The sequence below is a fragment of the Solanum lycopersicum genome, chromosome 2 (assembly GCF_036512215.1).
Source record: "Solanum lycopersicum chromosome 2, SLM_r2.1".
NCBI classification, from domain to species: Eukaryota; Viridiplantae; Streptophyta; class Magnoliopsida; order Solanales; family Solanaceae; genus Solanum; species Solanum lycopersicum.
The window spans coordinates 28453908-28469140 of record NC_090801.1 but is presented as its reverse complement, the minus strand read 5'-3'; the positions used below and the strand labels follow the sequence as shown (position 1 = coordinate 28469140).

Sequence of the window (15233 nt, the reverse complement as noted above, 5' to 3'; positions counted from 1 at the left end):
TATTTAAGCTGCGTTACACTTAGTATTTCATAAGTTGAACGATAAATATAAGTTAGGGTTGAATGCATTAGTTCGTCCACCTAGGAGGTTAAGTGTCGGTACAACTCACGAGTCATATTATGTCGTGACAGTTGAATATCAGGAAGAATATGTATTATGAAGTCAACTTTTCTCTCAGAAAGGACACTTTGAAGATCATTTGGATAAACCTCTAGGAACTCACTCGTAATTGAAACTAACCAAATCGGTGATGGCTCAACACAAGAGTCATTATGTCGGATTAAGTGATAGATGAACCCACTACAAACTAACTTTTTAAACTTATGGTATCAAATAAAATGAAAGTTATGCACTGTTGAACAACTTCTCCACACAAAAACTAGCTTATTAGGAAACTGAAACTTCACTAGTCGAGTTCTTCAATCGACTGAGGCATGAAAAAAATGAAGTCATTCAATACCTAGAATAACATTGAAGGGTATATAGATCTAGGATAACTCTTAACCTCATCCACTTTCATATAATCTACGTCAGTAACCTTACTAGAAAAAATATGACCGTGAAGATCTACAAACCATAATAAACTCACATTTGTTAAAATTTGCAAAGTGTTGTTGGTCCTCGAAGACTTGCAACATAATCCTCCTATGATCGGATGCTCATCTTAACATCATGAATATATCAATATATTATAAATGAATAAAATCAAAAATATTATCAAGGTATTATCTACACAAGATATTAATCAAATCAACAAATTTGCCCAAATTATAAGTAAAACCAGACGATATAACCAAAAACTCGTAATTATAATACGGAGTTCGTAAGTTTTCTTCTTTCACCCTCATTTGTGAAAACTCGAACGAAGGTCAATCTTAGAGAAGTAACTTGCTTCTTGAACTTTATCAAAAGAAAATATCATTTGAAGAGGATATTTGTCTTAACGGTTAACCTTGTTCAGTTGACAATAGTAAATACACATAAGGAGTGATCCATCATTCTTTGAAATAAATAAAAGAAGAGAACCCCGTGGAGAGATACTCGGTCAATTGAAACTCTTATCCGACAAATCTTTCAAGTGCTCCTTTAACTCTTTAAGTTTTGTCGGGTCCATTCAATAGGGAAGAATAGAGAAAGAACACCAAGTAGATTGTCTCGAAACACTTCTGGAAAGTAGTTAACAATTGGGACCAATTCGAAGATAGGGTTTTCGAAATCCATATCATTAACATGCACGATATGGTACATGAAACCCTTGGAAAATCATCTTTATAACTTTAGGACAAGAAAATAGAGTTTCCGCCTTTCATTCTACGATGGGTCATTTGGAAAATGGAATTTAATCACTCAAGTACTACAATCAATAGAAGAAAACATGAATGCAACAAATCCATACCAAGGATAATATCGAAATCTAACATATAAAGCACTACAAGATCAACATGATATGATGAGACACTTTCTATGGACTCTCTTAGCCACAATATATTCACAAATTGAAGTAGAGATTCAAAAAGGTTCTAACAACAAACCCGGAAGAATCTAAAACTTCTTACACATACATGCCGTTACAAAAGACAAGAAAGCAACGGGATCAAGTGAATAATAAAAGTCATATTGGAACACTTTCAATATATAAGTAACCATATCAGGAGAACCCTCCTGCTCATGTCGAGTATCAAGTGCATATAATTGTTTTTGAATATGATTACCACTAGATGTTGATTAAGGGTACGGAGAATCCCATCAATTGCTACCTCAATCATTATTAGCAACTGAGGGATAATCAATCATCTTATAATATGCCTTTCCACAACCAATGCATGCATTAGAATCGACCAAAAATTTTCCCTCGTGCTAGCTTCTGTATTTAGCAAAAGTAGACAATGAAGATTCACTACTTTTGTTTCCTTAAGGTTTATGTTTAAAAACTGTATTTTTTTTAACTTAGACTGAGCATATATGCCGATCAAGTATCAATAATTAAACTATTAAAGAACAAATTGAAGACCAAATTTTGTCAAGAGCTTTTTAAAGATTTTCTTATTGGTACATAATTTATATCTTGGTAGGTCCTGAATGATTGTCATATTTATGACAGATATACTTTTTATAATGTGGAGAGATTGTTGTTTTTAATTTACTATGAAATTTTATACAAATACTAATAATCTTTTAAGGTTTCAGTTTACTTTTTGTATATCTTTACAATAATAATCATATAATAATTAAATTTGGAGTTGAAAGTTTATAAACAATTAACGAATGTAAAATTCAACCACTGAGAGATGAAAAAATTTAGTATTGTAATCTAATATTTCTAGGACCTATTTGACCATAAATTTTCCTAACTAAAATTTGGGGAGGAATTTGACAAACAGTGTCTCCATACAATTTGTCATTCTTTGGCAAATAACCCAAATTTCAAAACATTAGAAGAAAAAAACCTAGCATTTGGATCAAATCTAATTATTTGGGATATTTTAAAATTTTTAATTTTGCACCAAACTTTTATCTTTAACAAAAAATACCATCTATAAAAATTGTTTGTGTTGTATTACATAAATTTTTACTTAAACACCAACGTAGTGATAGAAGATTCACTGATTATAAAAGAAATTATATGGTTATTGATGAAAATGATAAGAAATTGCCTCAGAGTAAAAAAGTCATTTGATTTATATGCTTCTTGCTGTATGGAATGATGTTTGTTAAATTCACTCTGAACTACCATATTTCTCTAGTGTCATCGACACCACTTGTTATTTATTGCAACAGAGATCCAATTGACTTATAATATAAATCTATGATTATTTTTAACAATTCGTAAAACTTATGGGTATAAATCTTGTTTCATAAAAAAGTGAAATATGTTAGCAAATATATGAGCAAACACATGGTTAAATTTAACTCAAATAATATTTACAAAAAAATTTGAAAATCTATGACCAAACGCTATCGTAATGACGCTTAATGACCGAAATAATAATTAGATAAAGGAAATGTAGTTTGTTAAGAAATACATAACGACTGGATTTTATATTGCCGTTAAAATTATTTAACGACAGGATTGGGATTTGGTTGTTAACTTTTAAGGATGGAGATTTGAGCAACCGATGACTACCGATTTTTGTCCCGGTAGTTATATATTAATAACGACTGGAATAGGATCTCTACAAACCTAATTTTCCCTAGTAAAAAGTGACTTTTCTTGTAGTGTAATGCTTCTGCCAATTTCGATATTTGATTCTTCTTTGTGAAATGTCTTACCATACATATTGTGATAAATTTGTTATTTGTCAAGTCTTATGAAATGTAGACTTGGGTCGTGACAAATATTTAGTTGAACATAAATTTATGCTTGAAGCCATTAGATTCTTTAATTCTCCATTGAGTTATTAAGTTATTAGAAACTTAATTGTAACATATACATAAATCAAGTAAACAAGTATACCAAAAGGTTTATATATAAAACCTCAAAATATTTTTAAATATCAATGTCAATATTTAATGGCTTAAGAGTCAAATGAGCTATTTAAACAAACTTCTCAAACTCTATTGTCTCGCTATGAATTCTCTAACTGACAAAGATTAAACTCGGGACAGGACCCACAATATCCTAACAACTTATATAGCTGAAATTACATGTGAAAAAATTTGCAAACAAGGAGGCTCATTGCGGACACCTAGTTTTTACCGACCTTTAACCATTTTTATGAATGCTATTCGATTGAATACATATCTTATATTTTAGTTTTTACTTTAGAATTTTAGTCAATTTTGCATAAAAGTTATATATTTTAGAATGTTTAATTTATAAAATTATTGTAAATATTATTAAAATATTTTAAAAATTTCTTAGTAAATTTCGAAATAGTTATTCTAATCAAATGTTCTAAAATGTTTAACTGATTTTAATTATATAAAATATGTTGTAATATATGTAGTATTTTAATAGGATAGTAATTTCTTAATTCTCCTCAAAATTATTAAATCTTAACCCATTTTATTCTAATATTTATTTAAATTTTAGCCGCTCCAATTTTAATCTTATTTCAATTAAAGTCAACCTTTTATTTCAATTATAGCTAATTCTATTGTAATATTGATCATTCCAATCCTCAATCCATAAGACCCTATCTTGTAATCTCATCCATCTAATTCTGAAATTAATCTAGGCCTCCATCTCACTTGATCTCAGACTGAGATCAAGTCCAGCATCTTTCATATTTTTATCAAAGAATAACCAACCCTAAAATTTTCATTCTCTCTCTCTACTCTCTCTCTCAGCGCTGCCAACCTCCCATCTGTTCTCGCGTTGCTCCTCCGGCGAGATCATCCATCACCGGTGTAAGCATCCTACCTCTCAGCGCCTATTTCTTCCACCTCTTTCCCCTCTTCATTCTTCTTCTTCTCCCCCTCTCTCCCTTACTATCGCAGTCCGGCAAGACGCCACCGTAGAAAGCCCAACACTGGCGACCCTCTCTTCCTCTTTCTCTCCTCTTCTCTTTTTTCCAGTGTAGCTAGTGGCAGAAGGAGCAGCACACCAGAAGCACACCAGAAGAAGTAGCTCGACCAGAAAGCAACAACAGTTGTACAGAGACAGCAAGCTGCCGCGAGCTCCAACGAGCGACCAATGCACCTCCAGCGACAGGGGCGGACTTCGTTACAAAATATATATATCTATGTAGAAATCGATAGATATTTTTATAAAATTAACATTGAGCACCCAATGAATAAATCATATAGTTGGCCAATGGTTATAGGATGGTTAGTTAAAACTCTTTTAGTGTTGTTGTTCCAAGGTTCAAATCTCATTGTTAACATATTTTTTTACGGAGCACCCACAACCTTTAAATCCTAGATCCGCCACTGTCCGGCGAGAGAACCATCAACAGCCACTCCGACTAGAGAGGTCCACTGCGACTCCGACTAGAGAGGTCCACTGCGAGGACCATCTGCATGTCAACAACCAACCGCTACTACAATTAGTCTAATCGAGAATGGAGAGCCAAGGCATTTTGATAAGAGCAGATCTGTCCCAAGTAGAAACTGTCTCTTTTTATTCTTTAATCTCCATGGTTGAGGTAGCTTTACCTTTAATAATTGTCACTGTCAAAATTTCTCGTATGATAAAGACATTGAAATTTGTTAGTGTTTTGTTTGCATTTCATCAAATTGTGTTACAGGTAATCTGTTAATTTTCGTGCTAGAACTTTGGTGTTGAAATCAATTTTTTTGCAAAAGTCTTGACCAGTCATAGATTAATATCAGGCATATTATCAGTTGATTTAGCTCCTTCTTTAATTGGTAATTACCCTTAATTAGTAGAAATTATGGATTTGATAGCAATCTTATAGGTTAAAAAATTGATAAATCGAAATGAGTGTTTTGCTATATATATATATATATATTTATTTATTTATTTATTTATTTATTCTGTCAAATTTTGCTTGATCATGGTTAAGATTAAGCTGCAAATTATTCATATGCCTTAAATAAGCACTTCATCTTGCTTGATTGCATTAGTGGTTGTGGCAATTGTTTTTTTTTTTTTTTATAGTTATAGTTTGATTTAGACTCTTACTGTGTCAGCCAAGTCTTGCTGACTTGTGCTCTCAGCTTCTAAGGAAATAGGAATGCAATAAAATAAAATAATTTTCTTGCTTAATTATTGTCTTAAGTAGAGTCTTACTTGTCGTATGTTTGGTAAAATGCTAATTTAATTTATATCCTTATGTTATTTTATTTTATTATAAAAAGAGACCTCCTCTCATTAGAAGATACCAAAAAATTGCTCTCTCAAATCTTTAAAAAAATAAATTATTAAGCATTTCGTTAAACTTTAAGCTCTTCTCTTTACGTGCTATTCACACTGTGTTTGAGTCGGTGATTAGATTAGTTGCAGATCTTCATTGGTGATATTTTTTGCCTAATTAACCGGTTTGTATTTTTAATAAGCATTTATATTATTTTGCATCCATATATTTATGTAAGTTTAGTTTCTAATTGTTTTCTATATGTATAATTTATTGTTGAATAAATGTTTGTACTTCTTATCTTGTCTAAATAAATATTATCATGTGTGTACTGTATTGATTACTTTAACTGGTTCTGAACTTGAAGTTCAAGTTGAATAGTCGTCTCGAGATTATTTTATTTATGTTTTTTTAATTCTTATTTGTTATGTTTTTGATTTGTAATGTTTGTATAAAATCTAACTCTAGTATATATATGAAATAAATTTGGAGGAACATCTAAGGGGAGAAGGGACTTACGTGCTACTTGTTATATCATCATAGCTTACTTGTTAGAAAGCATGCTCATAGAATTAATTTAAGTTCTTGTTCGTTCCTCGCTCTAAGATAAAGCAACTCGGTCAATATAGTGATTTTCTTTTAAAAGTTGCTTTAAATTGCAAACTCATTCTCGTTGGCCACTTGTTCTTAATGTTTACCAATCACGTAATAGAATGAATCATTAAATCTTTGTAACACCCGTCACATAATATTAATAAGTGTTATTACTATTACCTCTTTACATTGTTTCTCTGTTTAGTGTTGTAACCCACCCAGTTAAAATATACAAAAATGAAAAAATGTGTGTTTTGCTCAATAACTTGTCTCATATAAGAAATAACTTAGAAATTAATAACTTCAGGTCTAATAACTCTTCTAAATAATTCCAGCATGTCGAAAAATATAGATAAAATTTGGTATACTAGTATTCTATCTGTTGTTAAATATTTCGTACATTGTAATTATTTTCTGCAAATAGACTAAAACAATAATTTCAGCAGGTTCACCTAGAAATCCTTATATAACTTGTTATATCCATGTGCATATTTCTGAATATAATTAATCAGATGCATGAGTACTTCTGCATCATTTTAACACTAAAATATTTCTCTGCTTGTGCAAAAATATGCATAGTATAATCACTGTTTTTTCTTTAAACTAATAGCTAATTGCTTGCTCAATTTTTATCTGCAAATAGCTGTTCTCTGTCATTTTGAATAAAAAAATCAATAAATCAGCTTTTGTTTTAGTTTTTAAAATTTGAAATCTACCACTGCTTCATGACCTTTTAGTTAAAAATAAAATTTAAGTCTCCCCTGATTAAATTCTGTTTAAAATAATCAACTTTGGCTATAATAATAAAATTGTCTTACCACATTAAATAAAGTTAATGACTGATTCTGGCATGCTAACTAACAGCAGTCTCTGCATTGATAATTTGATTCAATATTACTTATTTTTTTTTTTTGGAGCATTCTGTATAATTTTCTGCCACTTTTTAATAATCAACTAATAGCTTTTTGCATGTAATGACTCTTGTCGTTTAAAAATTAGTTAATAAAACTTTGTATTAGGTCATAAGCTTCCGCCCTTATTTTCATTAAATATTGTTGTGTTGTTTGTTTAAATATTTCTTTTTCACACACTTAAACATGAGACCTTTTACTAATAACTTATGTTTGGTAGCATGTCTAGTTAAATTTTGGAGGAAACCATGAGATTTGGCGTGCCAATTTTTGTCCAATCTTTTTTTCTTGGTGTCTAATAGGTTCTTATATTTTATTTTGTCTAAAACCACCCTACTAATAGTCCAGTGACTCTTGGACCTAATGCAGGGACGATAGGCACCTTTTATGATGAAATGAATACGATGGTGGTGGGTAGTTGGACCTATTGATATTATGACATCGAGTGGGTCTAAATGATAAATATTTGTTTTGTTTGTCCCTATACAGAAGCTGACTAAAATAAAATTAAAAGCGAGTGTTGATCCACAAAGTCTCTCAGAGTCTCCCTTCACTTTTATCCCTTTATTTGTTTTAATTTAATTATATTTATTTGGGGGTAGCTTAAGTAAAATGATAAAATTGTATGCTTATCTATTTATCTATGATCTGGCTTCTCGCTTATCCTTTTATTTTAGTTGATTAGTATTTGTTGTGTTTATTGTTTTTGTCACCTAGTCTCGCATGCTTAAAAATATTTAGTTAATATAATAATGTGAGCTTAATTTTTAGCATTATGTTACCACTTAGTAAGCATGATTAATTAACTAACTAAATAATTAAGTGACCTTAATTGGTGTTTATAAACCCCACATATATTGCACTAGATATGGCTGGTATCCACATTTGTGGATTTTGAGGGATGCCTAACACCTTCCCCTCGAGGTAATTTGAACGCTTAAATCACGATCGGAGTCTAGACCCTAGCCGAAACCAGCATCGTTGACCTCTCAGAGATCGCAGACAAGCCTACATACGTCATCGTTACATCATCTAGGTTAATTTTAGCGGAAAATTTAAACTTTTTGTTTACTTAGACTTCATAGTGAGAAACATTTAACACTCATAACACTATCTAGATAAACTCATTAGCGTTCACAACAACTATCTAATATCACGATAATCAAATAAAAGGCATAGTAAATCTCTGTATAAAATATAGAGTTGCCAAAATGACACAAATACAATATCTGAAAATAACTGGGAAAGAAACGCTAGTGGAACATACTCCACTAGCTCAAGCCTACATCTAAGCTAGAATATACAAGCAAGCATCCTCGAAAGCATGAGGGCCTACAAAATGTGAATGAAAGCTGCACATTCGGATAACTTCAGCATTGATTCAAAAGTTCTAGCATCCAGCTGCACCTCCACCTAAAAGTAGAAAGTTGTGTGGGATTACTACACACTTGTAATAAGTATGGGTATATGCAAACATACACCAAGGACATGCATGATTAAGCAGAGTTCTCTCCTAACGATATGAATCATGGAAAGTCAAGTTAGTGGACTTGCAAAAAATCAATTAGGAAAGTCATGCTATGAGTGTAACATACATCATCATACGTAACATATTGCTTATTAGCACATATCATATTTCATATCATTCGTCCATATACCATGAGACTTTGGAATCATGGACTTGACATTAGGACTTCCCAAAATGAGGGCTCAACATATGGGACATCAACTAGGGAGCCTTCTTTAGCAAACACAGAGTCTGGTTCATTCATTCATACGTACTTCATTTTCATTCGTTCGTAAGCTAGTGTAAACACAATCCATACTTAGGATGTAGTTTAAGACTTTCATAGGGTTCGTTGTGCAATGACAATGAATGACCTAGTGTCCTTACATAAGTCTAGTTCACCTCTTGATTATCCTATCCTAAAACCTTTTGTATCGTTCATCTCATTATGTGCATTACTTGAGGATAGCCTCATTATTTATTTGAGAACTTCAACCTTAACATATATAGATCATGTGAACATCATGAAATGCAATGTGTAATCCCCACACCAAAAAAGGGTTGAATAACCAGCCAAAGTGAACCAAAACATGCTAGAGTATATATGGAATTGAACCCTGCTAGATCCCTATATTGGCAGTATAAGTTCAATGACTAGGAGATATAAAGAGACTCATACCTGGCATGCCGGACAGTCTCATATCATGAGAGTTACGTGAACCTCCACCCTTCCCGAAGGAAGGCATCACCGCTCATAGCTAGCCTATCGGTGATTAATATAAAGTTCCATTACATTCAACTCATACATCATGGAAGGTTGCTTCTAACATTTGGACATCATATCTCATTAGATGATTTCTCATCTCATCATTGGTATTAAGTATGCATTAACTTCATTACTTTCATTAGAGTGTCCATAGACACTGGTGTCTTCATTAGCTTTACATTCTCATGGGTGAGTACGTTTTGGTAACATTTACTTACACTCATTTGAGATTGCTCTCATCTTTCACATTAGCCTCTTATCATATTTTCACCTCATTCATTAACATTAACACATTTGTTTTTCATAATTACTCACCCCTTCACGTGAATGTTCATTTCTTCATCTGCCAATGCACTTGGCCGTTTAGTGTGTTTAACACTCTTACTTGACCTTTCTAGGGTTACCTCATTTTATCCCATACATCTTAGGCTCACGTACTTTTAAACATATGCTAGACTTATGAGTCCACACATACAAGCCATGAGACTTCATTCATAGTTTATCTAAGTTATTCATGTTTACCCAATATTATGTGGTACAAGGCTTATGTATCTTATAGATATGCCATGATATTGATTTCGATCTTTGGAGGAAGCATTTATTAAATATTTACTTACATATGAATTATGTGTCAATACGGAATTGGGCAAGGGAACCCGATTTCGAATCCCTTGGACAACACTCAATGTTATTTTAAACTTAATAATTGTATTTTTCAGATTTTGGGGATCCTAGTTCGATCCCCATCAACCCCATAATATTTCCTTTCTTTTTCTCCTCTCCTTTTTCGTTTAGGAATAGCAAGTTGTTGGTTCAATCCCCTCAAGCTCATTATTTTTCTTTTAATTTATCTCTTAACTTCTCACCTATCCAAGAGGTTGTGGGTTCAATTCCCACTCTCCACATTTATTTTCTCCTTTATTTTTCTCCTAACTCTCTCATCCATTCAAGAGGTTGGGGGTTCAAACCCCACTCTCCACATTTATTTTCTCTATTATTTTTCTCTTTACTCTCTTGTTTAACCGAGAGGTTGTGGGTTCAAATTCCACCCCTCTCATTTCTTTATTTCCGTTTTAGGCTTAGGAGAGTCGACTAAGGGCACTCGGGTTCGAATCCCGTGTTCCCTTCTCCTTTTTATGTTAATTAAATAAAATATGCCTAAGTGAAATATTATCATTTTCAGTCAAGGTAACCGAAGTTCAATTCCCCTTAACCCCACTTCCTTATTTATTTGTGTAATGACTTTTTTGTGTGAGGTCTCGGGTTCAATCCCTAGCGACCTAACCTATTTCATACTCATTTAAAATTTTAGATCTGTTCATCTTTGTTTGGCAGAAACCAAGCCTATAAAATTTTGGAAATTTGGTTATGTTTTTCAACTCCTTTTTATCAACATTTATACATTAGTTCTTAGGGTAATTCATGGATCATTTAGTATGTTTTTAGGTGTAGTTTTGTCGTTACATTTAGCTAAGAGTTTTTGGACTCCTATCAACAATATTTTACCTCATATGAACATGATTTATACAAGTTCGTGCACGTCAAATACAACCATAAAACATGTCATTTTCGAACTTCAAACCAACATTAAATGTCACGCCTTACATATTGCACACACATAATTTTTCACATAATTTCGGAAGACATGAATTATCAGTCATACAATTACGAGCACAGTTCATGAACATATTCATCACAAAAATCACATTACATGCCTAATCTACAAGCAGACATACCAACCTAAGATCATTGGGAGCTAGTGACGAGGAACATGTAATGGGGAACAACCCTAGTTTTTGGAGTAGATTCATCTGATACTTAAGGGTCTCTTGGGAAAGGAACCAAGAATAAGATAACCCATACCTTATTTCATGTCGTTCAATCCTTGAACCTGCTTCCCAAAGACCTTCTCCAAACTCACATCCAAGTCTCGATACCTCAACACAAAACTCAACGGAAAACCCGTCTTTTTGCCTTACGTTTTTGGTAACATTTTGTATATGTTTTTAACGTGAAAGTTCTTCAAGTGTGAAGAACTTTTGGATGCTTTTTAGTTATTGTGTTTTGGTTAGGCAAAGAGAACGTGAAAACAAAGAGAGAGATATTGACGTGAGAGTGAGTTAAACGTGAGAGAACTGAAAGAGGTGAAGTAGACTTAGTCAACTAGGACTCTTAGGCAAGACTTAGTCAAATGAAATGTCTTAATTAATAAATAATAATTAACAGTTAAAATTTGATTTTCCTTTTTCTTAAATCAGATATTAAATATTCATTAATTAAATAAATTTACCAATTCAAATAAAATAATTTAAATCATTGTTCCCACTTAGGTTCTAACCTGGGTGGAGCAAAATTTTGTTAAAACGACAATTTTGGCCCTCTCTACCCAAAATACCCCTCCTTCTTATTAATTTAATAATTAATTACATATTTAGGGTAATTACGATACTACCCTTAGCCTAGAAAAAGACCATTTTACCCCTAGACCCTCCAAACTTAAGATTATCCCTTTTTAAGTCTGATAAAGACTCATTTGAGTAAATAATCCTATTTGGGAACCCTACATGGCTGGACTCAACCTTTCCTAGCTTAACTAACTCCCAAGTTAGTTGGCTTGGATGTCACAAGGGTTCAGAGGTCTGGTTCTACGGGCATCAATCCGTGTGAACCCGATCTAATCGTAGGCATTCTAGACACAATAAGCATTACTTAGCATATCAATTATTAGGGTTGTTACATTATCCCCCCCAGGAAAATTCGTACACGAATGACATTACTAACTGTCTAGCGTAACTCCAGTCATATCATAACATTGTTACTATACACAATTAAGCAATAGCAACAAAGAATGAACAGATAAGTAAACTAAGACTTAAGAATAGGAAGTATAACCTCAAGGGCTGAAAAGATGAGGGTAGCGGGATTTCATATCGGCCTCGGCCTCCCACGTAGCACCCTCAACAAGATGATTCCTCCACAACACCTTCACTGTAGAAATCTCCTTGTTCTTCAGCCGCTTGATGTGTCTGTCTAAAATCTAAACAGGTACCTCCTCACAGGACAAGTCTTTTATCGATCCCCAAACCTTCAACAGGTAGAATCGATGCTGGATCACCTAGGCACTTCTTTAACAGAAACATGAAAGACTGTATGAACAGAAGCTAGCTCCACAGGAAATGCCAACTCATAGGCCATCTCACCAACAAGCTGTAGGATCTCATATGGCCCAACATACCTTGGACACAACTTCCCCTTCCTTCCAAACCTCATCACCCCCTTTATAGGTGATATCTTCAAATATACATAGTCACCAACATCAAAGTCCATGGGTCATTTTCTGTTGTCTGCATAAGACTTCTGAAGAATGTAGGCAGTAGTCAACCTGTCCCTAATCACCCTGACCTTCTCTAAGGCCTCATGAATAATCTCTGGGCATAAAATGGATGACTTTCCAACCTCGAACCACCCAACTAGAGACCTACAACTTCTACCATACAATGCCTCAAATAGTGTCATCCCAATGCTGGAGTGATAAATATTATTATACGAGAACTCTATCAAAGGAAGATGGTCATCCCAGCTACCCCTGAAGTCAATCACACGCGCCCTCAACATATCCTCATATGTCTGAATGGTGCGCTCTGCCTGCCAATCAGTCTGAGGATGAAAGGCAGTACTATGCTTCACCTGTGTGCCTAAGCTCTTCTGGAAGGATCTCCAAAAATGTGAAGTGAACTGAGCCCCTCTATTTGAAATGTTAGACAAAGGAATCCCATGCCATCTCATAATTTCATCAATGTAGAGTCTTGCATGATCCTCGACTCTATAAGTAGACTATACAGGGATAAATTGGGCAGACTTAGCCATACTGTCTACAATAACCCATAAGGAGTCATGTCGTCTCCTAGTCTTTGAAAAACTAACCACGAAGTCCATATTAATGGCCTCGCACTTCCAAGTCAGAACCTCGATCATCTAAGTAAGACCACCAGGATTAAGATGTTCTGCCTTAACCTGTTGACAATTAGGACACTTGGACACATATTCAGTAATGTCCTTCTTCATGCCATCCCACCAATAGATATGCTTAAGGTCATGATACATCTTGGTGGAACCTAGATGCATCGAATATTTGGAACCATGTGCTCTGAAACAATTTTTGTCCGTAAATCATCCACGTCTACTACACACAACCTATCCTGGTACCTACGTATGCCGTCACTTCCCAAAATAAAAGAATCATTCATCTTTACCAAAACGGACTCTTTCAACTCCATCAACACCTGATCAAGATGTTGATCTTTCTTGACTTCAACTACCAACGATGATTCAGAATTAGGATGAACTTAAACACCTCCACTAGTAGAGTCAACTAACCGCACACCTATCTTGGCCAGTCTGTATATCTTTCACCAACTCCTTCTTCTCATCCTCAACATGGGTTGTACTTCCCATACTCATCCTACTCAAAGAATCATCTACAACATTAGCCCTACCCGGATTGTAATGGACATTCATGTCATAGTCCTTCAATAGCTCCAACCACCTCCGCTAACGTAGATTCAACTCCCTCTATGTGAACACGTACTAGAGACTTTTGTGTTCTGTGAACACATCCACATTAACTTCATACAAGTAGTGCCTAAACAGTTTCAGTGCAAACACCACAACTTTGAACTCCAGGTCATGAGTGGGATAATTCTTTTCATGAACCTTTAGCTGTCTGGACACATAAATTATCACCTTACTACCCTGCATAAGAACACAACCTAACCAACCATAGATGCATCACAATAAATAGTGTAATTTTCACTACACTTAGGCAAAATAAGCACCAGGGCTGAAGTGAGTCTGTCCTTGAGCTTTTGACTTTCTTCTTCATCAAAGCTGAGTGGGGCATCAATAGAAAAAAAATCCTCCACGAACCTGCGATAATAACCAGCCAATCCCAAGAAGCTACGTATATATGTGGGAGTAAGAGGTTTTGGCCAGTTCTTTATAGCCTCAGTCTTCCTGGGATCTACCTCCACACTTTTGTCGAACACAACATAACCCAGGATGGTCACTGATCTAAGAAAAAATTCACACTTGCTAAATTTGGCATACAACTGATGTTGTCTAAGTGCCTGCAAGGTTAGTCTCAAGTTATGTTCATTCTCTTCCTTGGCCTTAGAGTAGATGAGAATGTCATCATGATTACTATTGAAGAAAGAGTCAAGGTATTCATGGAAGACTCTGTTCATGAGATCCATAAATGCAGCAGGTGCATTAGTAAGACCAAATGTCATAACTAGAAACTCGTAATTACCTTAATGGGTACGAAAGGCTGTCTTTTGAATATCTTCATTCCTAACCCTATGCTGATGGTACCCTAAACAAAGATCAATCTTCAAGAAGAAACTAGACCCTTGGAGTTGGTCGAATAAGTCATCTATTCTGGGGAGTGGATACTTGTTCTTGATAGCGACTTTGTTGAGCTGCCGATAATCCATATACATTCTAAGAGTTCCATCTTTCTTTTTCAAAAACAACAGTGTATCTCTTAAATCTGGGCTCGGAATCCCTATCATAGCGACCCTTGAATGAACTTGAATCCCCTTGGTGGGAGAGTCCCTTTATAATCCTGGTCTTATCTATGATTTCAGTTCTATTCTTCCTTGAAAAATTCTCCTCAACTTGCCTTGACCTTTTCCCTT

General features: G+C 34.2%; 1 protein-coding gene across 1 annotated transcript; it reads right to left on the bottom strand.

Moving 5' to 3' along the window:
* Positions 1–12648: 12648 nt before the first annotated feature.
* Positions 12649–14055, bottom strand: LOC138341969 (uncharacterized). Its single transcript, XM_069294151.1, has 4 exons — positions 13915–14055; positions 13151–13371; positions 12940–13060; positions 12649–12828 (listed from the first exon to the last, which is right to left on the bottom strand). The coding sequence occupies exons 1-4, from the start codon at positions 14053–14055 to the stop codon at positions 12649–12651; spliced, it is 663 nt and encodes a 220-aa protein (XP_069150252.1).
* Positions 14056–15233: the final 1178 nt, after the last annotated feature.

Excerpts from the sequence above, each read along its gene's own strand:
- LOC138341969 (XM_069294151.1), bottom strand. The coding sequence starts at position 14,055 with ATGAATGTCCATTACAATCCGGGTAGGGCTAATGTTGTAGATGATTCT. Across the intron at positions 13,372-13,914 it reads CTGGCCAAGATAGGTGTGCG|TCTACTTATAGAGTCGAGGA; the intron begins GTTAGTTGACTC and ends ATCCCTGTATAG. Across the intron at positions 12,829-12,939 it reads TTCATGAGGCCTTAGAGAAG|ATATCACCTATAAAGGGGGT; the intron begins GTCAGGGTGATT and ends GTATATTTGAAG.